This window comes from Theropithecus gelada, chromosome 9, assembly GCF_003255815.1.
Source record: "Theropithecus gelada isolate Dixy chromosome 9, Tgel_1.0, whole genome shotgun sequence".
Lineage (NCBI taxonomy): Eukaryota > Metazoa > Chordata > Mammalia > Primates > Cercopithecidae > Theropithecus > Theropithecus gelada.
In genome coordinates, this window is record NC_037677.1 from 11,217,082 (window position 1) to 11,244,970 (window position 27,889).

General features: G+C 45.8%; 1 protein-coding gene and 1 long non-coding RNA gene across 23 annotated transcripts in view; one reads left to right on the forward strand and one right to left on the reverse strand.

Moving 5' to 3' along the window:
* CELF2 (CUGBP Elav-like family member 2) overlaps positions 1 to 19,716 on the forward strand; it is an 871,667-nt gene extending 851,951 nt beyond the window's left edge. For 6 of the 22 annotated variants that reach the window (XM_025397808.1, XM_025397812.1, XM_025397813.1 and 3 more), the window contains 4 exons: positions 4,427 to 4,606; positions 9,025 to 9,168; positions 12,146 to 12,317; positions 13,670 to 19,697. In XM_025397808.1, the coding sequence (XP_025253593.1) occupies positions 4,427 to 4,606; positions 9,025 to 9,168; positions 12,146 to 12,273 (452 nt within the window). In that variant the 3' untranslated portion in view covers positions 12,274 to 12,317; positions 13,670 to 19,697. Of the gene's footprint in view, positions 1 to 4,077; positions 4,120 to 4,408; positions 4,607 to 9,024; positions 9,169 to 12,145 lie in introns of all 22 variants that reach the window. The other 16 variants (XM_025397817.1, XM_025397806.1, XM_025397811.1 and 13 more) reach the window with 8 other exon arrangements.
* Positions 95 to 27,857, reverse strand: LOC112632108. Its single transcript, XR_003121256.1, has 3 exons — positions 27,762 to 27,857; positions 6,769 to 6,866; positions 95 to 2,449 (listed from the first exon to the last, which is right to left on the reverse strand). It is a non-coding gene; the product is annotated as an uncharacterized LOC112632108 (long non-coding RNA).
* Positions 27,858 to 27,889: the final 32 nt, after the last annotated feature.

Below are 27,889 nucleotides of genomic sequence, written 5' to 3' on the forward strand. Positions count from 1 at the left end.
AGCCTACGTTTTACCCTCTTTCCTGCTCAAGAGCCCAACACCTCTCCCAAAAAATGAAGTTTTTGGTCAGTAGACAAGTAGCTAAATTATACTGTTTTGAATTGGATGTCCTTTTTATTCCCTTATACATTAATGAATCGAAGGGCTAAAAAACAGTACAATACCCTAAAAATGTAAGAATCATCAAGATCAGAAGAAGGAACACAAGTGATTCACCATCAGAGTGTTCACCTCTGGATTTTTTCAGGGTTCCCTGAGCATGTTTTATATATTAACATCTGAACTAAGGTGAAGAACACACTTTTTCCACCCAAGAGTCTGTATCTGATTTTATGTGTTTCAGTGTATGTCAAGTGGCATCTTTATTTTTCCTTGTTTTATTGCATAATGCGAATGGTTTCCAAATGGCTTACCATATAGTGCTTAAAATTATGATTGTTTTAAGAAAATCAGCTGCAGATGCCTGGTGAAAAGCGTCTATGAAAATATTTTCCGTGAGAAGATGCTCCGGGCATATTTTTGTGGCTTGGCACTACTTGCATTGTGAAATTACTGTTTTAATCTGTATTCCTAGTATTTATAGTTTCCACAGCCCCACACAATGTGTGTGCCCTTAATAACACAGGCAGGTATATAAGTGACACCCAGTGTACATAGAGACATCTTCATCTACCCTAGTTCTAGAGATTTTATATTTAGCTTCTCATTTATCAGCTTGTAGCTTAGAAGGATAATCCGTCATCTATACAGAGGAAAAACTTACCCCAGTGAAGTGGTTACAAATCTGTGAGAATATTAAGACCTTCTCCCTTTTTCTTTGATTTGGAATAAAGCCTAGCAGGGCAGCTTGCAGTCAGTGTGGTCTGCTGTGGCACTTGGCTTGTGATTCCCCTTTTCAGTGTCATCTCCTTAGTCCCCCCAACAAAAAACATTCATGCTCATGTTTATGGGTTAGTCCTTCTGTGCCATGTTAACAAATTCAGCATCTCCCAGCTCCTGGGTCTCTACCGTAGACTGAGGGCCTCTGGAGAGGAATGAGGCAGAAGGCACTCAGTTGTCAGGCTGCATGCCGGCCCTCCCGAAGGGCCAGGTGCAGAGGCCTCCCTGCCGAGCACTGCCACACCTGTCACTTGCTTCCAGCCTTCCTCGTCTAAATAGCATGCATGGGAATGGAGATGATAAAAATAAATGAGAGGAAACGGCTGATCCATTGGGCCATTTCAAGGAAAAGCCCTATTCTTTTAAGTGGAAGCATTTTATTCAACGTAACTTTCTTCACAGCTCTGCTTCTGTTATCCAGAGCTTTTAGAGGAAATCAAGTACCCACAGCCGGGTTGACAAACACTGTCTGTGATAGAATTAACCTAGAATAACATCAGGTGACTCACAGGAACTGTTCTCAGAGGTGGAATGCTGCCTCTGATTGTTCTTCAAATCCTACCATGTTTTCAGCTACTTTTCCACCCGGGACCTAGAAACCACCCTCCCAGATTTTCCATGATAGTTGTAGTTTAAAATATTCTCAGTGTGCTGGTACTTATTAGAACTTTTTTGTTCACATGGATGTTTATACCATGGAGGAGGCGAGCCCCTGGCTGAATAGGCCAAACCCTCCCCGTGTCCCCTGACTCGTCCCCCTTGAGCATCTGCATCCCTTGCTCATGGTACCGCCTCTGCCACCCCCCACCTTCCCCAGGAAAACAGGGCCGGCCACAGCTGTCTCCTGCATGCACAGCACCAGCAGAAGTAAAAACGACCCTTCCAGAAAGCAGATTAGCTCTGAGGTGTAGTCCAGAGGCACAGCCAGCCTTTGTGAAGTGGAGCCAGGAAAGAAGGATATGGCTGGAACGTCACTGGCTGGAGCTCCAAGCCTCACAATACCCTCTGAAACATCCATCCAGTATTTCAAGAGCAGGAGCTGCATTCTGCTTCTGCCCTGTAAGAGAAAAACATTTTTGGCAAAAGAGAGAGTTGGATAATTTTTCTGACCTGGAAATTCAAAACCAGCTGTGTACAGAGAAGGGAGTTGGGTCCCAGTGACCACTGCCATAAAATGCCTCGTGTGTATCTGGCGCTCTGGAGAAGCCAAGTCATGGAGGCTGCAAATCGCAGGAAGGAGCCCCTGTGGGTCTCACATGACAGGGCCTGAAAACTCCCACCCTCAGCAGACAAGGCATCATGGCGGTGCAATGCTCCCCACCCCTCCATGGGAACCTGGAGGTGTCCATCAGAGAGGAGCTGCTGTCTTCAGCCCATCCTCGTCTGGCAGCAACGCCCGCGTGGCTTCGCAGGCTGCAAGTCACTCCCAGAACCTCATGCCTTGAGATCCAAGCAGAGCGGCGAGTCGCCACTCTTCTCCTGCCAGAATTTCCTCCACACAGGCATCTGCGTTTCTAAAGGACTGTGCCCAGAGCTCGATCATCTATAATCCACAGCACCTGTTAACAGCCTGGCCAAAGTGAGACCAACAGAATTTATCAGCGGCGTCTGGCCCTTCCCGAGTTACTGTACATACCCCTCTCACCTACCTCAAAAACACGGAAGTTCCTTTGCATCACACAAATAAATAGTGGGAGATGAGGATGAAATAAGACCACTGGAGGAAGACAGAAATGACTCTCCAGTCCTCTGGTGGCCACAGTAACAGGGACAGAGGGCAAGCACAGTGGCAAGGAGGTGGCTGTGATTTGCTGGTGTCCGAGGGATCATTTAGAGTAATTAGGACAGTCTGCATCCAAGCTCTTTGGACAGCTTTTACTTGCATGACCCAATGAAAACATTAATGAAAATCTCAATGATTTTCTTAATAGATAGACCCCTTCATAATATGAAACAAAAGTAGACACAGCAGGGCCTCAGCTGGCAACACCTCTGAGCTGAGCCTGCACTCGGGAGGCTGCTCCTCCATTCTCGCGCCATTCACACTCACCTCGCCACCCCTGCTCGGTGTCTGTTCTGAGAAGCACAGGAATACCCGAGGTGAGGCACAACGACAGTCCTCCACTGTTAAGCCATGGCCTAATTCATATCTTACACGTGTCCTTTTAATTGAAGAGGCGAAGTTGGCCAAATAGAAGCACAAGTGGCGTAAAGAGAACATTCCCCACCTGCTCCGTTAGGGCAGCAGCATGCTGGGCGTGTGGAGGTCACTCTGCTGCCGGACTCCCTGGTGTTTCCAGGCAGCCTTACCTTAGTTGTCCTCCATCGTCATTAGACTCCTTACCTATTTTTTCAGTTAGCCATTCTTGCTGTTTTTGTATATCCAATCTATAGCCCTACTTTCACTGCGATTTTCATGAATGTTTTCAGTAAGTTCTTCTCAGAAACAGATCTTTTCTTAAAGAATTGTGATCATAAAGGGACCCAGAGGCAATTGTGATGTCCCCTCCTCCATTTCCTGAGTTGATATGAAAGTTAGCACTCTATAAAGTGTTGCTGGCTTTGACTCAGTATTCAGGGAAAATGTGACAGTCAGCAACCCCAGTAGAGCCAAAGAGCAGCCAGGATACAAGGGGAGAAATCGAGTCTACTGGCCACCATCCCGTTCCCATCAGGTGATAGCCAAGGTCCAGCCTGTAGACACGCCTCTGTCTCCGGCTGACTGAAAAACATGACCTGGAGCTCTTTCAGTGGCCGAAACCCCCGTCGCCACTTGGGCATGGGTGCACGCACAGAATAACTATTTGCTGCTGAAAACTGAACCACTTTGATACTGAATGAGTAGCTTCAGCTCTCTGCGACTGTGGGAAAGGTCCACATTTCTTCTGTGCCTCAATTCTTCATCAGCCAGGCTACTGACTCCTAAGGTCGCAGTCCCTGGCATCATCATTCAGCTGTTTAGAAGGCCCGTTTTCCCACACTGTAACTCCTGGAACTGCAGGTCCACTGGTTCCACGAGTACAGAACTTGTCCTCTCCATCTCATCACACGGCCTAAAGGAAAAAAGTTTTATTTCATCCTTTCCTCCTCAGCCCTGCAAGCCATCCCGTAGTTCCTTAAAAAGCCCAATAAATGGATTTCAGTGTATATATTTTACAGGCCTCTGCTACTAAGGTTTTTTTTTAACATGCTCCTAAGCTCCCAGAAGCAAAAGGCTTTTACTTCCAAAAGATAACAACAGTACTTGCCAGTAGCACGCTGCATGGCATTGAGCTGTCTCGTCTCACTCGTGCCACAGTGCATTTGGATCACTGGCCTAGGGAATGAGGGTTCTCATGGCTTAGGTCATTTTCCCCCATTGTCATGATTTATTTCTTCATGGTTTTATTTTTAGTTTCCTGTCGGTGTAATTGTGTGCTAGCTGCATGTACTTGCTGTTGTATTGTGTCAAATGATTCTCTAACTTCCTTTGGAAAGCACTAATGAATAAGTGCTGTTTCTCTTCTCTATTGTTGGGTTTTTTGTAAAGTTGCTCAAATGCTCTCAGGTATGGCGGCTCTGAATGGAGGACTTGGCGCCACAGGCTTGACGAATGGCACGGCTGGCACCATGGACGCCCTCACCCAGGCCTACTCAGGAATTCAGCAGTACGCAGCCGCCGCGCTGCCCACTCTGTACAGCCAGAGCCTGCTGCAGCAGCAGAGCGCTGCGGGCAGCCAGAAGGAAGGTAGGTGCCGCCTTGGCCCCAGGCAGGGCCCAGCCCAACTGGCAGCACTGGCCTCTAGAGCACGGTTAAAAGGTATCAAACTGAACCCATGTCATAACAGAAAGCAGCTGTTGTATGTGTTATTCGTGTTTAACAAAAAAACCTGAAAGCTGGGCATGGTGGCATACACCTGTAGTCCTAGCTACTTGGGAGGTTGAGATGGGAAGATCGCTTGAGCCCAGGAGCTGAGGCTGCAGTGAGCCATGGTCATGCCTGTGACTAGCCACTGCACTCCAGTCAGGGAACACAGACCCCTCTCTCTCAAACAACAGCAAAATCCTATTTATTTCAGTCTTTCTCACTTGGTCTTATAGTTACCTTCTAATTTAATTTTTCATCCATCTCTTTAGATGAAGTTCTTGTCCATTGTATATTTATATACCAGTCTGGCTTTGTAGATAAATGGTTTTCATTTTTTCCCCCAGCTACATCTTCTGAAGGGTTATGGCATTTCTGCAGATCTAAGTCCAGGAAAGTTGACCACCTTTTTTGCAATCCCCAAATAGCCTCTCACTGCTCACCCCCCTCCCATAATTAAGTTCTATAAACTATTAATTTCCCATCAACTACTTAATATTTGCTGCCTATAAAAAATTCCCAGCGACTTCCCTTTCCCAAGTCAGCACAGACCATCACCTTTTCCCGACACAGAAACTACTTGTTGGTGGAAGGGGATGGATGGCCACTGGCTTCTGTAGGGTGAAACACTCTCTGTCCTGTGTTTGCCAGGGTTTTCGAGTCCACACATCCTGTGAGTGTGTGGCTGCCTCTCAGTAGGTGATGGTTTTCAGGTGAATGATAAAGTGCACGGTTAGGATTGCCTTGGTCTTTGTTTAATTGGGGGTCTTCAGGGAAAGCAAGTAAGTGATCGATTGCCTTGCTTCTCTGCCAGTAAAGGAAAATAAACTCCAGGAAGTTAATGCTAAGAATAAATTAAAGCTAATTATGAAATGGTTCATGAGTAAGACCAAATAGGATCATTGGTCATTCTTCCTTTTGATTCCTTCTTCCTTAATTGAAGCTCCTTTAGAGCAAAATCTGCTAAATGATTTTTTTTTCTGACTTGGTTAGATATGGAATAAAAAGCCAGAATAGAGAAGCACTAAGGGAGATTTTTTTAAGTTTCTTTCCCTTCTCTTTTACCCTCACCCCATAGTTCCAAACTGCTTTGTCTGAAGTGGGTTTTAAGAGAACACAGCTTAAAAGATACTTACTTTTTTTTTTTTTTTTTGAAAAAGGAAAGAAAAGGTTTTTTATTTGTATGAATAACATGGAGATCACTTTTAAAATGAAAAATATATGAAAGTCCAAGTTACTTTTCATTATGTCAACTTGTCTTTACTCTTAGCTGTGACTATTATTATAGGCTTTTGAAACATGCACAGGTGTTCAGACAGCTGTAGTTCCCCAGGCTTGTGAAAGAGCCCCTACATCATAAACATCACTTGTCTTCCCCAGGAAAGGCCTGTGTGTGTTCCTTTGTCTGTGGTCTGAGTACCATGGTGACAAATGAAGGCAGAGAGCAGGACCCTGTAGGACAATGATATCCTCACACAGAGGCCAGAAGGCCAGTTCCCCACATGGTGGCCACCTCTCCATTACAGAGCAGGACCTTCCAGTAAACTATGGAGCGGTTTAGGGATAAAGTCTGGGCCCTGAAACAACATGTTTCCGAGGTTTCACCTGAGCTCAATGCCCTCAACTTTCTCGCCTTGAGTTTTAGGGGTTACTGCTTAGTGCAGTAATTCCCCTTCTGAGATTAAGGTAAAATTGCCCAAAATAACCACTGTCCACCTCTGATTTAAGTGTGTGCGTTTTCAGTAGCATGCTTTCGGGTTTTTGATTTGTTCAGTGTTTCTTTGGAATCATCTCCCACCTTCTCATACCTCTCTTCTGATCCCCTTCTCTCCCAGTTAATACGTGCTCAAGAAATTTAAACCATCTTCATATTACTTTAAGTAAAACATAAATTTAAAAGCAAATGATGTCAGGCAGAGCAAAAAGATAATAACAATGATGAATTCCAGATTTTCTACTCCACAGTTCTGTCCGAGGTTGCAAGACCTGGTGTGTTTTTCCCCAGACAGGAAGTGAGCCTCTGACGGCCCGCCTCTGTCCATTACCTGCAGGAGGCGAGTCCCGTGAGGAATGGGGACGCTGGTGTACTCGTACAGCTTTGTTCCTACAAACGTCCCCAGTGCTTTATGCCAGACCAAGTGCCCTGTGAGAAAGATAAAACATGAACACCCCAACAACCAGGACCAGTAGTGAGTGTAACAGAGAATCTAACCAGTGACAGTAACGTGCACGGGGAGAAATCTGATGAAGGGGTGACTTGTGAACAGGTGTTTCCCACTTCTAAAGGAAGAGCGATGACACACAGGTAGAATCCCATTTTTAAAAAAGGTGTTTTATGTTTTCCTCTTCATCTCAGCCACCTTAGTTGCATACAAGGGAGGTTTTCCATATGAAATTTTTTTTCCCATTTTAAGATTAAAAACTCAGGGCATATACAAAACCAAACTGTTTCTTGGTGATGGAAAAATTGGGGGATCTATTTCAAGAGATGCTGCTGACATTTTTTCTTGGGAAGATCAGAAGCAAAAGGACAAAACCTACTTGTGTGTGTTTACTGGTCTCTTTGTTGGGCACAGACACATTCAGCACGAGCAACGTTCTAAAAGCCAGGATTACTCAGGCATACCCAGTCATCTGTCATGTGCACTGAAACTCTTGTTTTCTCCCCGGCTTCAGGAGGTGAGGCGTACTTCACAGTTCCAACTGGGGCCCAGTAACCCTCATTCATGCATTTGGATCTTTTGTGCAGTAGGAACGTGAAAGCTGGTAGCACCACATCTGACCAGCAAACATATCACCGAGGATGAGCACACACAGCAGCACTCAGACCATCCCTTTCCAGTATTTGGGTTTTGCATCTTTTCATGTTAAATTTTGATTCTCTTAAAACCAGAAAACATCTGGGGACCTAAGGCCCCCCCTACAATCGTGTCCCTTTAAAATAGACTCCTTCCCATGCTCTAGAATATGGATATGTCCAAGGAAATGGAAGCAGTATGGAAAGTTAGAGTAGTCATGAAGACACACTTTTAAATGAGAAAGGAATACTTCATTGCTGTGGCTTCCATAGTTTGCCTCAAGAAGTTTTCTTTGTGAAAAGTCCCAATCATTAGGATACTTTCTTGTGATGTATCTTGTGGAGGCAGGGGAAGAAGCTTGGTCTGACATTTTTACAAAATTCTTTTTATCCCCATTTTAGTTTTCTTCATGCCACAGACACCCTTCCCACATTTAGGTACCCCAGTGCAGCTATCCCCTGGGGTTGCCTAGTTGGGCAGGCAGGCCCGTTCCTCTCCTGCGAAGGCCAGTTGAGGATTCCCGACCCACTGCAGAAGTCGCCCCACCAGTTCTGTGAGCGCCCCTCCTTGGAAGACTCCATGCCTGGAATGCCCAAGAAACAGTCAGCCCTCATGTCCCTCAGCTCATATTTATCCCATTTTGTGCTGCTTTTAACTTTCAAATGGTGCTCATATGGGTGGGGGAGAGTCAGGAGAGGAAAAGCGAGGGGAGCTTAGGAGCACGCACCTCTCCAGCCAGCGGGGCCAAGATCTCCATGCTGCCCTTGCTGCCTGTGTTTACTGGGAAAGGACAGGTGGACAGGCAGAGCTTGGCTTCCTTGGTCTTTGCCTAGCTTTTACATCGACTGCACTCATCTCCAAGGCTAACGCCCAGGGGAGTCATTCCTCTCAAAGTCGTGAGACTCAGGCTACCTTCTTTCCTTGTCTTGACTCATTGCCAGTCATTTCTAATAAAGATGATTATTAGACTGTGTGTTAAGAGATTTGGCAAATCAAAACTGGCTGGATAACTAGGCAAATGATAGAGAAATCTGAGCAGCATTACTGCTACATCCATTCTAAATTGTTACAATTTGCTTAGAATGCACAGAGCACCACCCTTTTTTTCTTCTCAGAGTCTGTCTGTACCTGAGAAAATCTGGCCACCCAGGAAAAACCCATGCCAAGATTACCTGCCCCCATTCTGCCCACTGTCACCTTCATCCCCATGAAGAGGTGACTGAAATGCATGCCAAGGGGCAGTAGTACCTGTGACTCACAGAAGGCTGTCAGTGAAAAGGAAGCCATTCGTAGCCAGCATCTCTGGAAATCAGGAAAATCTGAAGGATGATTGCTTTCCTGAAAAGCGCTCCAGCACTTGACATTTATCCATCTGTTTGTTTGTTCTTTGTAGGAAAGAAAGCTAAATGCTTAGCCTACCTGTTGTTAAAGTATTCCTAAGAAGGGACTTTGGAAACTAAGACTCAAGGGATACCTTACTCTGACTTTTTTTTTCCTCCTTAGGTCCAGAGGGGGCAAACCTCTTTATTTACCACCTTCCACAGGAATTTGGAGACCAGGACATTCTGCAGATGTTCATGCCTTTTGGAAATGTTATCTCTGCTAAAGTCTTCATTGACAAACAGACCAATCTGAGCAAGTGCTTTGGTATGCAAAAGAAACTAAGCTAGAATATGGCAGTAGGTTCCCAAGTGAAGAGTCATGGGAAGGAAAATGTGAGACAATTTCAGTCAGGATAGGGCGTTCCCCACGTGGTGGTGGGCTCTGATTTTCTGGATCCTTGTAAGCAGATTTGGGCAAAGAAAGGAAGGCTCTGGGAAATTAAAGTCGATGCCCATACATTAGGTAATCTTCTATACTATACTGTTAAGGAATCAAACCACATTTAGCTAATCTTTCCCACTAATTCCTTACCCCTCTGGGTTTAGTGCAATTCAGACACCATGGTGGTGGGCAACACCATATTGGGGGGCTTATTGGCCTTGATGTAACACACACACAAAGACATTTTCACAGCCAGCCAGCCATTCATCAGCACCAACACACCCATGTGTTCAGGCTGCTGCGTGATCGCAGCTCCACGTGCCCGGGATAAGCGGTTGACAGATCTCACGGTTACGCAGCGCGCTGCATGACGGGATCTGAAGGGCCACAGTCGGGGAGTGGAATGGATGTGGAGTCCAGGGGCTGGGGCGGGGGCTGTGGGAATGAATGTGAAGTCCAGAGGTGTGCAGCTGTTATCAGAGCCTGAGCTGCCATGCCCCTTTCCTCGAGCAGTCTGGACTCTGCCTCCTGTGGTGTTTTTCGCTCCTTTAGGGAGTAAGGGATGCTCGCAGAGTGGACGGATGTTTTACACCAGGACAACAGCATTCATTAAATATATTCCTTCCTTCATTTTTCAAATCCTATTGGCCCCCAAAGCAGTTTACAGGCCAGGATGTTCAGAGTATATATTACTTGGCAAGCTCAGGGCCCAGTTTGAGTTAGAATATTCACTTTAATCACTCCTGCAATTTAATAATTCATGCCGATGGGAAATAGTAACAGCATAAAACCCAGTTAGGTAGGTAGGGCTGGAGGAAACACACAGAATTGTGTGCTATAAAGGAAAATAGCAAAGGGAGGGTGGTTCTCAAACTTAACACTGGCTGGCAATGAGGAACCAGTTCAAAGAGAATGTTTTGGCTTCTAAAACTCTATTATCATAAGGTCTAATTTGTGCTATCACCCAGGAAGGTCTGAAGGCACCGTTAAAGGACTCCGCATGTCAGCCACTTACAGTCACCACGCTACCCTAGCAGCAAGGCTGTCAGCCGGAACCCATTAGGCTGCTGCTGTGGCAACTGTATAAACCCCTCTGTGACAGTTCAGTAGAGAGGGATATGCAAATCAAATCATTATGGGGGGGGTGTGTTTGAGCAGGAGCCTACTTTAGGGAGGCTTCCCTACACGGTTTACAAGGCTTCGAGGCAGACTTTTGTGTTTTTCACAGCTAAACAATATTCTAGGTTTATTTGGAAGGGAATTCTGCTTCATGATTTGATTTGAGAAAATATTTACTTCCTTGAAAACAGATTGTTTGTCAGCCTACAACCTCCTTAACCATGTGCTCATACTGACGTAAACCATAGCTGTTAGTGTCAGCAGATGATTCTTGAGCATGATGGACTGGTTTCCATTTTTGTGAAATGCTATAGCACCCAGGTTGCTCGGTGAGCCAGCCGCATTTCTTAGGGCTGCCAGTCGTAAGGTGGTGCCCTGTTCCTTCCTAGTTCTTGGCCAGGGTTTGTTATCCATCTCACCTTTGTCCACTTCCATTCTGTAACTATCTTGCTGTTCTTTGGTAAAGTACCCAGAGGGAAAGGAAAGTCAGAGCAAAACTCTTGGATCCCAGATCACATTTATTGGGAATGAGACTTAATAAAAATTTAAACAGCCACTTTGCAATCCAGCCTGCCTCTGAAAAGCTGCTCAGTGTTATGCCACATGCCCATTTTTATCAGCTGAGAACTGTGCAGAAAAGTCATGTCCTCTTCTTCCTCCTCTAGTTTGTAAAGGAATTTTCTCTTTAACTTTAATAGCAGATGGATAGAGGTGCTCAGCATAGAACCTTCTGAACAGCTGACGTTTAGACCTAAATGTAAATCAGAACAATAGCTTCCTGTCACCACTTGCATCAGCACCCTTTACAGCCTTGCCGTACCTCTGCTGCCGCCTCCCCCAGTGCTGGAACAGACTCTGGGACCGAGATCCTCTTGTCACTGGGTCTTTGCAGTTCTTTTTCAAAAGCTTGCCCTCCCTGCTGTTTTTGGTGGCGGTTGTTGCTACAGAGTAAGAAATGGGGACCTCTCTTCAGATGATTAAGCTCTAAGCCGTTGACTGGGTATCCCCGAGACTCTGGGAGATGCCAGGGAGCAATTTCCTTTCTGCTGAATTTACTGGAGCTTTGGAAATGGAAAGTGAGATAAGGAGAAAGGCCCAGCACTTCCCTAGTCTCCTTGGTAATAACTCCAAGTGGGTAAAAATCAAGTATGAGTTATTCTAGGGTTTATTCGCTAATTGACCCATCCTCCAGCCAAACAGGTGTAGGCTCTGTGTGACGGACGATGGAGAGCTGGAGTGAGAGGCCGGGGCTTGGCAGTATCTGCTGTTCTCCAGCCCTTCCCTTCCCGAGCCTGCCTGTTGGCCTCACCTGGCTGGGACACGTGAGCCCCTAGGGGCCCCCCACAGCCCTTAAATATTTACACCACTGCTTGTATGAGTAGCATATATGGACCTGGGGTTCTTTTGGAGAGATACTAAAGGACTTGAAACACAATGATTTGAGCGAGTTCAATAAGTGGAACTGAATTCAGCCAAACAACTGAGGTTTCAGTGTTCTGGGGCGGGGTGTGTGCTCCATGATGCCACAGTTCCAGTCCAGCCAGCTGCTCCACAGCTGTTCAGTGGGCACGTTCCATCAGCCACTCACGGTGGACTCGCCATCAGTTCGGCAGAGCTGTGCTGGGCCCGTGGGGCTGGCGCCTCATGCTGGCTCTCCAGCCCTCCCCAGAGCCCCGGCCCCCTTTTCTGGTTTCTGCTGGGCTGCCTCTCCAGCCTGACTCCCTGTCTCGGTATTTTCCAGGTTTTGTTAGCTACGACAATCCAGTCTCTGCACAAGCTGCTATCCAGGCTATGAATGGCTTTCAGATCGGCATGAAACGCTTGAAGGTGCAGCTGAAGCGTTCCAAAAACGACAGCAAACCTTACTGATCCTAACCCCAGAGGCTCCCTGCTCTCATTTTAGCTTTCTTAGGGTAAGTCCCACGAGCCAGCCTGTCTCAACAGGGAAGGCAGAGGAGGACCACATTGCCAACTTTTACCAAGAGAGACGGTTATTTTTACAATAAGGCCTCCATGTCCCCACCCACTTCCCCTACCCAGTTTGCCATAATTAAAACTTGGGCTACCTTGTTTCTATTGAGTAAATTCCTTCTCCAGTTGTGCCACTGTATTCTCCTTTGTTTTGCAATTTGAATCTCCTTTTACCTTTTTTTTTAATTTTTTTCATTTTTGCTTTTTTAAAGAGAAGCATATACACAAATAAATGGCATCTTGAGAATTTAAAAGGCAAACAAACGCTAATGTGCAATTCTAACTCTGAAACCACTGGTGCCCCGAGAGCACTGCCTGGAGAATTCACCCCTCCTTGCCCGGCGCCCGCCCCCGGAGGGAGGGCCCGGTGCTTAGAGGTTAACGTGGTGGCCTAGGAGAGGGAGAAGCCAGGAGAAGCACTTACTCCAACCACACGTCTTTCCACTACATCGGCTTGTTTTACTAAGTAGGATTTTATTTTAGGGTTCAAAGAAACATGACATTTATTGGTCAAATGATTACACTGGTTGTCTATTTTGTTATTGTTTTATTTTAGTTTTTAGAAAGGATTAATGTACAAAAAGATTTAGAGATCTGTTTCTTAAAGCTACAGGGTTTAAAAATAAAAATGAGTGAAAATACTTGATGTTTCTTGAAAGATAAATTTAATAATAATAAATAAATACATAAATACATAAATAAAAAAGAAAGCCACAGGCCTGTAAATTTTATTTGTAAAAAAGCATTTCTATTTTTATACAAAATTTTTACTGCCTCAGAAATAATGGAAGTTATTTATTGCCTATTGTTAACTTATTGGGTACCTAAAGAGCAGTTCTCTGTCTAGCTAGAACCTTCTGAAGTAGTCTCTAGAGGAATTGTTCTAGGAATGGGCTTTTTTTCACCGTTGAACCCTAGACCTAAAGTTCATGCTTTATCCTCTCGTTGTTTGTATCTGTCTGATGATTTTGTTTGTAACTTCCATTATCTAGTTTACAGTTCAGTCGTCTGACTTTCCCCGTATGTCACATTTGTTGAAACTGGACCCTCTCCCCCTGTCCCTCACCCCAAAACACCCGGAATCCATCCCCTTTCACTCTCTCCAGATGGATTCTCTTGGGGTTTCATTGTGCTGTGGATAAAGAGTGTAAGAAATGCAAATTATGTGAATGGCTCGGAGACTCCCTAATGACCTAAGATTTGCATTAGTTTTTCTCCTGCACCCTTAAAAGTGATTTTGTTGCTGCTGCATAGATTCTGTGTAACTTTTTACTCTTCCTTGTTTTTTCCCTAGACATCTTCATGCCCGTTAGTTCATCGTTTGCCTAGCATGTCCCTGTGGCGTCTCAAAAAAAAGTTTCATCGTCCCGTCATTGTTTCTGATGTCTTTCTGACCTCACATCATATTTGGTTCTCCTACTGACCTTTGATCTAGTTTGACCTTTGAAATTTGCATGTGACCTCATCTAGCTATGAATTCTGGGAAGTCAATGTGAAAAACATTGCTGCATTCATGCAAGACTGAAATTTATTATTAGACAAATTCATTATAGAAAAAAAACCTGTGGCAAAAACGTTTCTTTCTTTTTTTTTCTTTTCCTAAAACAGACTTGAAAGTATTATACAGGGATTGGCATTCTTCCCGGTCACTGGTAACAATAGCAATATGTGTCCAGGGACACAGAATGTTGGTTTCTAACAGACTACTTCCAAAAACAGTTTGAGAAAAAAACTGTCTGATTTTAAGTCTCTAGAGGTCTGTAATAGTTTTTACATTTTTCAGGCAGTGTAAAGTTTTTTGATAAGGCCATTTTAGGTGGCTCACTTTCTCATTAAGATATATATATAGAACCACTTTTTGTAGATTAGTATAAGAAAAATATTTACCCTGTTTTGGGGCAAATGCTACCTATTTGTGTCACCTTTTGCTGAACTCACAGTTAGACAATCCATGGTTTAATGCACATGAAATTACCTATATTTTATACTGTTTCAATGTACAGGAGAAAGGTTACTGTAAACTGTGTTATGTTGGTGCTTCTGTGAATTAAGTTGTGGTTTCATCATGAGTCTTAATGTTCTTTGTTGATAAGACAAGTTTAGAATTGGTTTACTTAATACAAAAAAAAAAAAAAGAATTTCAAAAAAAAAAGTTGTTTGCTTAAAAAAAATTTCATGTGAGGGGGAAAAAAAAAACCTATTCCAGAATAAGTTTTGTGTTGGCTTGTGAAGCATTGATGTCATTTTTTTTAATTGTGGACTATTTAGATGTGTTTGTGTTCAGCAAAATGTGATCTGTTTTTTTCTTTTAAAGAAAAAAAGTGAAAATATATAGTGCCAAATTCCAAAGGTACTTCCTTCCTAGAGCTTCAGTGTGTTTCTTGTGAGAAGTAATTTGATAACATGGGTATTTTATTATGTGTTTTGTATAAATCCCTAATATTTAAAAAAACAAAAAACAAAAAAAGGTTAAAAAGTTTGTTAACTTGCTATCCTGTGGTCTTGTTGCCTGAAATTGTTATTGTTTGTTATTTCTCTCTGATGTTTTTTGTAAGACATTGTATAAGTGCCCATGTCCCACTTTTTTAACCACTCCGCACATCAGTGCTGTGAAGGCAACCTCACCATGTATTTTCTTCATAATCTATGGAAACCTCTAAGGTGAGAAAGTTTTGAACTTTTAACCCTTTCTACCCAGAGCTATCTGGAATGTTGATAACTTTTTATACCGTCATGATTTGAGTTTGTTTTGGGGTGTTTCCAATTTGGATTTTTTTCCCCTGCATCTATCCTCTAAGTTGTTTCGGTTTGACTACTTTGTTCTTTGGTTAAGATCCAAAAGAAAACAATTCCACGAGGCCAATCTAAAGGGAAAAAATCCTACACTACTTTTGATTATTTCTCATTTTGGGGAACAGAATTCCTAATGTGCTACTAGAATTCCTTCTTCCGTTTTAACGAGTAATTGGATAAAGCCTGAGGGAAAACAGAGGTAGATTCAGCACCTAACAATCCTGTATGCTTTTTAGTGCTATGTCCTAGTCTAGAATATTTTCATATACCTTGCAGTAAAACGACTTTGTGGCAGGACAGTCTTTTGAGGGGTTTTGTTTCTGTTTCTTAAATACTCCTAAATAATATTTCTAATCAGCCATTAGGCTGGGGCATCTCCAACCCCAGTAGGTACCTCTGAATATACCAGGTGTCTGGAGTTAGAAGCCCATAGCCCTTTCCCAGCCTTTTTGGTTTTTTTTAATTGAACACATTTAAAGGGGACTGACCATCTAAGTAAAGCTCAGTTCTTTATCACAATGTACTGACCAAATACCTAGCACCAGTTCCAATACCTAGCACCAGTTCCTGCTGCCACTTTTTAAAGTGCCATACGACTTTTTATGAACAGGTACCTTGCTGTCTTGACAAATCCTAATGTCACACCTACAGCCCCAATTCAAGCTCCAGCCTTCCTCTTCGGCATGCCCTGGAAGCTTCTTGGCCTCAGCTCCCCTTCCCCGCTCAGCACCCTGTTAGGATCAGTGTGTGTGGATGGGATAGCCCTGGGATGGAAAGGACTAGCCTCTACTGATGCAAAAAACAAAAAGCAACACAAACGTTTCCTTCTTATAGCACATGCACTTACAGTGACATGATTTGTATTATCCTCACATGTGTTTACTACTGCTGGGGCCTTCCTTCATCCTCTGAGGGCTATTTTGTACTTCCTGCAGCAATCAGCTTAATAACAACCGTTATTGCACCTGTCTCTCTCCGAGAACACGGTGTGTCTCGACACATACATGGAAACACAAGAGCCCGCCACTTGAATTTCTAAGACCATTTCATCCTGAAACTCTTTATCAATTACCTAAATCTCAATGAAAAACAATTCTGATTTCTTTCCTGAAGCAGACTCCCCTCCCCATTTCCCTCTCAACCCACCTGCATGCATCTCCCCCAGAGGAAACACTGAGCAGGGGACAGGAGGCTCAGGACGGGCCCTCTGAGTCGAGTGTTCCTTCTTCACAAGTCACCAAAAGAGAGGACATAAGTGGGAAAGTCCTTTTTTGCCCTTCTCCAAAAAACAAACCTTTCACAGAGACAAACTGTCCTTCTATCCACTTTATCTTTTACTATCAAAAGGAAAAAGCTGCAAGGGTGCAAAGGGCCTGTGCCAGAAGAAAACACACACAGGGAAACCGCTTTTTTTAATCAAGTGTAGAGAATAGTCATTTTTAATCTAAATTAGAGAATTGTGATACAATGGCAGTCCTCAAAGGCGTAACGAGTTCATCTTTCTTTCACCATAGGGGTTATAGTTGGCTTGTGCTACTCTGGAATCATTTTACTGTTTGTTTTTATTATCTTAAGTGCTAATTAAAAAAATAATAAAATTTTAAAAAAACCTGTAGTTTCATTACCTTTTTGAATAATGTCATACAAAAAATGTATGTTTTTTTGTGCTGTGAGAATTGATGTTTGTAGATTAATAATCATTTTGTTTAGAATTACAAAATAGTTTTTAAATATCGTCTGAGAAAAGCCAAAGTTAATGCAACCTAGTGGAAACTGTAAGACCATTTGAGTATTGTTTGTTTTATTGATGCATTTGGATTTTGTTGTTTGATGGAATTTGAGCCAAAAAAAACATACGCAGGCTTTCCTATTTCTACAACTGATTGTACTTACGCATTTTGTACCAGTGGAACTTTTTATACTGGAGATTAAAAAAAAAATGGAAATTTTTGTGGCTTGCTCTGGTGGGCCCCTGACAATGACTGATTTCAAGTTTGATTTCGGGTTGATAGAAAGAAAGTTGCTTTTCTTTTGAGAATTAAAAACTTTGGCTTGATTTCTTTTTTCCCTTTGCTTATACCTAGCATTAGAATTTTGTCTTAAAATAACAGCGGTAAGTTTCACTTTTTATTCTGTATTGTGCAGTTACACAATAAGGTAATTAGATTTAGAAGTACTCAGTCACTTTAAGTGGATAAATGTATTAGTTAAAACTTTAGGGTTTGCTTTTCTGCTGTTTAGATCAAAGTTTTTTCTGATTCTTCTGTCCTCATTGTGAACATAACCGTGTAGTTGAAACAGTCAAACTTATTTTTGTAATGTATGTTATTGTGTGATGCAGTTTTTTGCTTCTGTCTCCAATATTAAACCATTTTCCTAATACTTGTTTCTCTCTCTGCGTGTTGTATTGTTGGTAGTCATTATGTGTTGGTGATACATCTGCACACCTCACTGTTTCACGTATCTGTTTTTTTCTCTATGTTGTGTAAAAAGATACAGTCGATTCCACTTAAGTGAATATCTGATTTGGTAAAGAGGAAACTGCACACCAGCCACCTTTGATTTATGTACAACCGCCCACGTGAACTCCTGCTTCCAAGATTTATACACTTTTTTCCTACAGTTCACCTCAGTAACTGCCTTCGGGGTTGGATTTGCCAAGGTGTTTTACGGTCTTTTGACCACACAGGTTAATTTCCCCTTCTCTCCCCGCCCTCATGAGTCTATCCACACAGTTCTTAACATACATTCCAAACTGCTGCTGGGGTTTCCTCTCTACACCCACGAGGCCAAACCCACATCATTACAGTCCTACTCTTCTTAGACACTAATCACCTTTCTAAAAGAGGTGAGTTCTCCAGGGAAGAAAAATAAACTTAGCCGGTGAAAAGGGTTAAACTTAAGTCTATTTGTTGCCATCAGTCAAAAGATATGTATAGAAAAGTCATTTAAATTATTTATTTCTACAAGCTAATTGAATCCAGGAGCAGCTTTAATTATTAACACTAACGGAAGAGAAAAGAAGTATTTCCAAGGGCTCAAATGGAAGCTGTCCTCAGTCCGGTGGAGCCAGGGGGAGGTAAAGTTTCTCACACTCAAGTCGTCTTCATAGTTTACTGTCCTTTTCCAAACAAAAGCTAATAATGCCATACACATCCACACACTCCCTCCTGGATGAACCTAAGTCTCGTCCCCACTGTCACCCCAAGGCCAGTTATCAAAAACTGTTCCTTCTCTGCCCTCAAAGACTGAAGCCGCAGGCCCTGTTCTGCCTCTGCTCAGGAATCTGATTGCTCTTAAAGTGCTCTTACAAGATTCCGTCGATGTTTGCTCCCTCTGTCTTATCTCTCCTTCCAGTATTTTCAGACGCACAAGCTCTGACTCAGGCCACCCAGCACCTGGCAGCCTTCCTCTGGATGCCAGTGAAATCTCTTCCAGTAGGTGCTCAGGCTCTTCACCCTCTCGTTGCAGCAGCCCCTCTGGCCCGAGATTGTATTTTCTAGTCTGCTCAACAACAGAGGGGCCTGGCGAGGTGGAGGAAGGGAGGCTCCCTCCCCGGGGCTGGCCGCCTCAGTGATGGTGATGCCACCAGCTCCAGCCTGCATGGATGGAGCTCACTTCCTGCCACCACTTCTGCTTTCAGTCTCCTCATAGCCTTCGGCAGTCTCCTCTGAAAACACACTGCCTATGTAGTGGGAAAGGATGGCTAAGGGTGTGAATTCTTTTTATTAGGGAGGTGGGAGGGGATGTTGGGAGGTATGGGGGGTGATTAAATTATTTCCAAGGTGCAAGTGTTTATTTTTCAAATCTATAAGTATATAGATCCACCATTTTGGCACAAGACAAAATACTCATGCTAAGCAAAGGAAGAGAAAGACAAAGCCAGTTTTTGTTGCTTTTCTAAAGCAACAAATAATTCTCCAAAGAAGGGGATGAAAATGCTAGTTCCTTTAAGCACTTATGACTATCAAGTTGGTCCCTGCTTAAATTCATACCCATAGTTTTGAGTCGGTATGACCCCGCTGCAGTGTGAGCAAGGTGAATCCGTGTGCCATGCAAGGACCACCTTGGGATACTGCAGCACCATCAACATCCGCCTTGCTGATGGAAGCCACACACGCTGCCCAGCCCACAGCAGTTGCACGCACCCGATGGGCTCGGACTCTTAGCTGGCAGGCTAGGACACACAGTGAACATAAATGTACTGTGAATCGTTCCTGATAAGTGAATAAAACATTGTGACCAAACAATCAGCTTATTCACTTATCAGGAATCGACTGTTCTGCTAATTTGCTGTTGTTGTTTTTCATCTCTGTTGTAGTTCACTATTTTTGCTGTGTTCTGTTCTCTCATGCTTGGGCAAATCACTGGGAATATTATCTTCATGTGACCATGAAACGTTTCTATTGAGTGAAAATGATATCTTAACAAAATCTATGCACTTGCTATCAGGAACACAATACTGGATGTGTCTTATATATATTGAACTATATAGTACTCGATTTCTTAAATAAAGCTTAAGAAAGGACTTGTTGTGTGTAAAGTTAATGTGATTATTTTTCAAAGCAGTGTTTCTAAGGGGTATTTTTGTTCTTTTAAGTCTTGAGTGATACAGGATATTTTTCATTAAAATTATATCACTGGCTTTATGACTTAATATTCAATAAATTGACTTTGGAAACAAAAGTTCTCCGGAGTGCATTTGAGCCAAGAGACCTCTGGAAGTCCACCCCCTGCCTCATGACCACGGCGAGTCTCTACCCACGCACCGTGGGGGGCAGAACAGAGCAGTCCCTTCATGGCCAAAAAGCCCACTAGGAGGCACCCAGAGTCCGCCCCAACCTACAAAACCCGACTGCCTTCCTGGATGTGATCTCTTTAGGCCCAGAAGAAAGGGGACCAAAGAGAAAGGCAGATCCAGGAATAATGCTGGTTTGTGTCAATACTTTGCCAGAATGATGTGGCAGTGAAAGCATGCTCTGCTGGAGAACAATAGCCACCCTATTCAGGACCGCAGAATGAGAGGCAGCAAGAGAAGGCATTTGATCATGCAGGATGAGAAGGGTAATGTTTCAAAGCGCTATGTGAGAGAGAGAGACATCCTATAACAGTTGCAGCGCTTAAACGGGAGGCCTGCTGCTTGGCCCTTTGAAGGAATATTTTTGAAATTTTTCCTGCAGGCCATAAGTTTGAACAGAATGGCATTTTCTGTTGGATTCCTTTTTTGCTTCAGGGTTTTATGTTGGATTTGTTTTTCTAGCTTAATGTTTGATTCTGAGAAAAACTCCTGAACTTCTACTTGCAAAATGGCACAAGCATCCTGATCCTTTATGAAGCAAATCTTATTCATCCCTGGTAATGAGGCACAGAAAGAGCAGCTAATGAAAACCCACAGATAATCCAGAATAATTCTTCCATTCTCTGCCTTCTCCCACCACAAACCTCCTCCTATTCATAAATTTCTCACAAAAAAAGAAGCTTCTAATGAAAGTGAGGGAGCAGAGAAACAGCCAAGAAGCAGGAAAAGGCAGCCAAAGCCAAGGGCCTGGAGAGGGGGCACCTGCTGGTGCTGCGCAGCCACCTGGGAAGCGCTTAACATTGGGAGACCCACGGTCCGTGAGACCTGGGCGCGGGTGCTGCCTGCCTGTGAGGAGCCCTTCACAGTCCTCCCTTGCCAGTCAGGCACCCAGCTAGAACACACCCCTTCTGTAAAGGGCACACAGCCGAGGGCATCATGGGTAGGAGGGCACTGAGTCAGGGAAGGAGGAATAAGACCAACACGTTCCCCTGTTGGTGTGCAGCCCTGATTGCAGAGTCCCCCATGTCTCCCTAAGCAGGGGCTGCCCGCTGGGAGACCAGCACAGAGTGACAGGTCGAGGCAGCTGGAAGTCATCTGCCGGGCAGGAGCTGCTTTCTGAGGAACACTCCATGTCTTGTAACCTGTCTCTACTGGTCAGCAAAGCACCCTGGCACCAGCTTCCACGTGCCTGCATCAGGAGGGTGTTTAATACAAACTACACACACACAGTGTTCTCCAACTGGTCACTTACAGCAGAAGCCGCACATAAGAATCCCCAGTTGTGAGACACTGGAGGATCCTTCTCTCATGAAGCTGCTGTGCCCTGTATAGAAAGTTCTCAGGTGCATTCTCTGGGAGGCCAGACTGCCTCAATGTGAATGCCAGCTCTACCACTAATTACCCAGGGAACCTCTGTGCCTGAATTTCCTCATTAGCACAAGGAGGGTAAAAATAATACCTAACGCATGGGGTTGTCATGAGGATCAACTAAGCCAATACACGGAAAATGATGTGCTTAGGGTCCACGGCGCTGTGAGCACGAGGCCGGGCCGCAGGTGAATCGGAACAGCCACACCTACAGACAGGGCAGCTGAACTCACCTCTACTGGCCTGGCCTCTCACCTTCTCCCAGCAGGTGTCCGCTTAGCCACCTGCAGAGAGCCCCACAGAGCTCCCTGGGTTCCCTGGGGAACTACAGGCATAGTCTGACCAGAAAGTACAGTTCTTCCAGCAGAGCTCTCTGCACTGACAAGTCCCAGAACAGGCCTTTCCCCTTCAGACACACTGGCCACTCTAGTGGCACCTTCCCTTACAGGCTCACACACCACACAGCTCCAGGAAGTCACCAACTCATCCCACGCTAGGAAAAGGAAATGATTCCGCACTCGAATCCACCCCTTCCTACCTGTATTATATTTAGGCATCACTTCCCCAAAAGAAAAGCCTAGCTGTCCAGTTTGAGTCCAAGGCAGGAATGACAAGGTCACCTGTAGATTTGTCTATAACAAGCCTGTAGGTTCCAGGCCCTTCCAAGGCAAAGTGGTGCTCAACAGCAACCTGAATGGGTGTATGACCACCTCAGGGACAGCAGAAGCCGCACTTCTGAAACAAGGGCAGGCACACAGATGCGGCCAGGCAGAGAGCATCCGACCCCCACCCCCCATCCTCACTCTGCTCCCAATTCATCACAGGCACTATGCTTTTGTTTTCGTTCTTTGGTGATCCATGCAGAAGTTTAGAAAAATTATTTTGCTACTAAAAGCACAAAAATGAAAAGTAATTGCTTTAGCAGAGGGTGACTCTTAAGAGAGACTCGCCATTACCTAAGCCCTGTGGCAAACTGTTACGGTCTCCAGAGTCATTCTCCCCTTCCCTCCTCTCTCCACCCCTTTCTAGCTTCCCGCATTCTTTGCGATGCAGCAGAACATTCGCTATATATGGTGTGCTGTTTCCGTGTCACATGTGTCTGTCTCCTCAGCTAGACCATGAGCTCTCTGAAGGAAGTGACTGTGTCTCATCCATCACTGGATCCCCCGTCCCTTGCACAGTACCTGCCATCTAGTCAGGGTTCAAACATGCTGGCTGGTTGAGGAGACTCTGGGAAGCAGCAGTGAGCATGCCAGAGCTGGGGACAAGCCTTCCTTATTCAATTGTGGATGGGCTCAGGAGGGTGGAAACTAGAGACCTCCTGGCGAAAGTCAGGAGCCACAATGGCAGGGGGCCGAGGGCGCGAGTGGGAACGAGGGAGAACCACTGCGGCGAGCCCCCTATGCAGGCTCTACCTGGTGGCCCCAAAGCTCCTCAGCTAAGAGGCCCCAAATGGAAGACTTGCCTGCTGTGAGGTCAAGCCACCTCAGATGTCCCGTCATCTCTTTCTGCACCCACTCGGGAACATTTTCTATCTAGGGACTGCCCCTCAACAGAAGTTTAACATCTCAGAGATCAGAAGGGCCCTAGAACTAAGTCCACATGAACAGAAACCATGGAGACAGGGGCCTGACTCAGGCATTCCTGAGAAGCGGATCTGCTCCCTTTCCCCCATCTCCCGCAGCAGCTCCTGTTGGGCCTGGCAAGTGAGTGCCTGGGGCAGGATGGGGCCGACACCAGCTCCCGCCCTACACAGCACAACCGAGCCATTCAAACAGACTTGGACAGGTGCAAGGTCCCTGCTGCTGCAGGGATGCCATTTGGCGGCAGGCATGCAGGACACGGGCTTGGATCCTAGTTCTGTGTCCCAACACATCAATAGCTACCATGGAGCGAGGGTGTACGCCACTAATCATTCATTTGTCCAAAACACGCATTAAAGAGCTACCCTATGGCAGGCATTCCGGTAGGGCCGTGGGTACAGACAGTTAACACGTCATACCCCTCCCTCTAAGAGTTTGGCCATAATTAGCTTCTCTGCCAAATAAGGGAAAATAGGTAAGCAAGTGGATGGTCCAGGCAAACCTCTCTCCCTGCACAGCAGACACTGCATCCCAGGGCACCCACACAGATTACGTGCTCAGAGAGACAGTTCTGTGGGACTCTCTGCCTTAGCTGAGCTCACCGTTGCTCAGACTCACCATCGCCCTGCTGGAGCTTAAACGGCTGTCCTGGGGGAGGATGAAAGACAGTGGGAGACAGGGCAAGAAGCTCCCTAAAGCTTCTACACAACAATGTCTCCACTGAGGCCAGAGCTGACCAAAGCGGCCCAAGTGCTCCAGAGTCACGCTTCCCAACCACCCAACTATGACACATTCTTCCCCGTCTACAAAATGGGATCCAACCAACAGCTTCACACCTTTAAAAACTATGAACTGAAACAAATGCTGGGCGCCTTCCCCTCAAGGAACACAATGAGGCTGGGTAGGTGGGTAGGGGAGATGTAAGGGAGGACAGGGCCTCTGTGGGCCTGAGGGGCAGGGCTCTGGCAAGAGAAGAATGCTCTGCTGAGCTGACGCTGCAGTCATCACCCACCTGGAGCTCCACGACCCCATGCCCCGCCAGCCCAGCTCTGCCTGCTTTCTATCCCCTACTGACTGCATCCCCCCCGGGGGTGCCCCTTCAGCCTCTCCCACAGTGTCAGCACATCGCCATTCGCAGCCTCAACTTCTGCCCAGTAGCAATAAAATGTTGGTACCCACTTGCCTGCCTTCCCTGGCACACAACGCTCTGCAGAGCAGGTGTCAGAGAAGGGGAGGTTCCCAACTCAACTCCCCTGGCCCTGAGAGGAGAGGGCCAGGCAAGCAGCCCCTCAGGTTGGCCAGACAAGGAAATATTGGTGACCTGTCATTCATGAACGTGATTATAAATATATGTCATACCCCTCTATAATTAAAACCATCCAGGTTAAAATTTGAATAATTCACAAACTTACAGTGTGGTATGAATTTGGAAACATTGATCTGAAGTAATGTTTTCCAAATTCTATTCTACAGACATTACCCTGCAAGATAATCTATGGGAAAAATAAGTTCGGCAGCCAAGAAGGTATGAGGAGTGCTGTTAACCCAATCCTCCTGGAAGCTGCCCATGTGCAGTCACTTAGGAAAGCTCTGGGACAGCTCTGCACCCTGCAGCAAAGACCTACCTAGTTCACCTTGTTCAGCCCAGTGCAAGGTGTGCTTTCATTTCTTGAAACTCTCATCCTATGATACCTATTAACCAGAGAGGTGATGCGGTGCGGTAGGGAAGCACGCGGACTTTGGAACAAGGCTGCCTGGGTTGACTGTGGCTCTGCCACTAACTAGCTTGAACCTTGAGCAAGTTCCTCAATTTTATCTGTGAAACACAGGACACCAACAGCCGCACCTACCTATGTGCGAACTATTCCTAACAGCATTTATAACACAACAAGCTCTAGAGAGGTGTTTATGAACAGCCAGCAGAACTAGTGTTCTAAGACACACGTTGGGAAACACTAACAGAGAATTGGAAGCCCTATAGAATTCTAGAGATGTCTCTCCATAAGATTACAGACTGGTAGGGGAAAGGGTATGTAATTATGACTCAACATGTTAAGTCACGACCAGGGAGTGTGTGCGGACCTTGGAACCCAAAGAAGGGAAGGAACTGCATTTCTAATGGAGAGGAAGGTTACAGGAAAGAATCTACGGCCAAATTGACAGAATTGACAGAAATCCCAAAACATGAGCAGGATTTCACCAAGCAGAAAAGTAGAGGATGACTGTGGCAAATAAAAAGCAGGTGCACAGTATGGCTGGGGACAGCGAGAAACCCAATTTGACTAGAGTGGACAGGAGCCGGAAGACGGGACGACGCACTTCACTGGAAACACGCTGATGCTAGGTTGTTACAGGCCCCGCCTTCCAAATTAGGGAGCTTGGGACCTCAGTCTACAGGAAATAAGGAGCACCGACGTCAAAAACAACCAGCCAACCAAGGAAGGATCAGAGTCGCAAGTGAACTGAGTAGAAGAGGAACAGACTAGGCGCAAGGAGACATGTTTCAAGGAAATTAAACCAGTTCAGGTAAGCAGAGATGAAAGAGGCAATTAGACCAGAGAAGGGGAAAAAGGGCTGAGAGGTATTTCAAACACAGCAAAATATTGGGTGTGACATTTAGAGAAAGCTTAGATATGACCCCCCAAAAAAAAAAAATGGGGGATGGGGCAGCATTCGGAGTGGGTAATGGAGAAAACCACGGCTGTAGCAAAGGTCCTCGAGATGGACACAGCAGTAGCAGCAGCATGTCCTGGGAAGCGGTGGCTGATAACTTGGGCTCATGTCAGGTTCAAATTCATCCTGGTCTTCTTCCCAGGTGGGGCCAGCTAAGATGTGGGCAATTTGAGTAACTGGGCGGGAAGCAGTTATAGGAATGCTGGGCTCGCCCTGCAAGACTGTCAGAGAGGGAAAGGGCTTGGACCGAGCATCACTTCCAGTAAGATCCAGGCTGATGGCGTTTTACTTCTCCCCTCCCAGAAAGGACTCCACAGGGGTACTCTGGATGAGCTGAGCCATTAACTTTGGGAGTCCAGATCCCTTTCAGGAGCCCATTTTGCCCCCCAGAGACCTTCCTCCTCTTCCCCACTTGCTGACAGAAGCCTGGGATGTCCATCCAAAGGAGACGGTTTAGTCCTTTCTCTCTCTTCCACACGGGCCACAAAATTGCCAAGCTCCATCTGCACCCATGAAACTACATTGTGACATGGCCGCTTGACATGAGAATATAGTGACATAGCCAAATGTATAGGCTAGTGTGTTTTCAACATTTATTTTCTTACCAGCAATGATGCTCAAATACTCTCACCCTATCTCTAATGCCCCTCACGCTCTTAATCACATCCTCAGCCTAATCGCATCCTTGGGCTTCACTCAGGGATAAGGATAAAGTTCAGGGATGCATTCTGGGCCAGCAAAGTCCACTGTACACATTACACGAAAATTTTTTTAAAAAAAAAAAATCTTTTTTCTTGTTGTCCTATGTCAGGATGGCTGCAACAAAACCAAAACAAAATTTCCTACCCCAAGCTGTGATTCTTTCCATCTCCACCTGGGTCAGCCAAATCTCCAGGTAGTATTAGCTCATCTAATTAGCTGCCTTTCCTCTCTTGCAGCTGAAAACCATACCCAGAGCACATCAGTCATGTCCGGCCCTGTGTGAAAGCCCCGTTCTCTTCCTGCTGACGTTCCACTTTGAAGCTAATTGCCCTGGCCAAGAACACACACCTGCCAGTGTGACGCTGAAGTACACTACTACCTGGTGTTTTGCCCGCCAGTTCCGGGCATCCAGGCGTTTCCTGGTCAACTGCTGGAGACACCTGAGCACCACCCTGTGCCAGCTGCAGGGCCCAGACCAGTGTTGTGCCACCTCGCTCTCTCAGGCTGCACCTGCCATCCGCTATGATCCTCAAAACCGGGAAGGGCTCTCTGCTCCAAAAACTTCCTTCCTAACAAGCTCCACTGATAAATTAAAGGCTTCATTCCCCCATCAGATAAAAGGCTAAAACGCAATGAATGATCCCAGAAAAAGTTAAATAACCGTTCCACCTGGAAACTTGAACAGCCCTTCTTGGCAAGGTGATTTTAATCAAACAGAATTAGGAGACACAGAGAGCCTGGAAGAGGCAAGTGGGAGGATGTGGTCAGGGACTGCCCAGAGACAAATCACTTCTACCACCGCTGGCATATGGCGCCTTTGCTATGTGCCAGGCACCACGCTGGATGGGCTCTTTGTGCATTATCTCATTTACGCAGCAGAGTGACCCAGTGAAGTGGGCATTATTTCCATTTCGTAGGAGAGCAAACGAGTTCAGATGTGAAGTATCGGTCTAAGGCCAAACAGCCACTAATCGGCATAGCATAAGCGTTACGTTCCACAAGTTCCCTGACGGCCATTTGGGCGCACAGGTGGTGACAGCCTGGGTCATCCCACTCCCACTGGATGCGCCCTGGTAGCGACCGGGGCACAGTCCACTTGGCAAGGAGGCTCCCCCATGGGCGCAGGACACGGGGCAGGGCTGGTCACAGCCATTAGTTCGTTGACCTTGGCCTCAAATGCTAGCTGCAACCCCCGTGAGCCGGGGATACCCTGGCGGAGTGCATGCACGCGTCGTGGCCTCCCCGCGCTAGCCGGGCGCGCGTGACTGTCTAACGCGGCCGGCGCCAGCGTCCCACACCGCGAACTCAGACGAGCGAGGACAGAAATGGTTTCTCCACTCACAACCGCTCCTTTGCACTCACATCCCGTCGGTTTCGGTGTCCCCGGGCTGGGACATGAGGTTCCGCAGGCCTGGCCCTAAGCGTCGGCGGGAGGTGGGGGAGTGGGGCGCGGGTGGTGCGTGGCTTACCTGGCGTTAGATTGGGATCCCGCGCGGCCGGCTCCCTCTTCCCCTTCACGGCAGCGTCCTCGTGCTGCTTCTAGGTGGGTCGGCCCTAGCCCCTACTCTTGACTCTCGACCCCGGCAGAGGTGGAGTT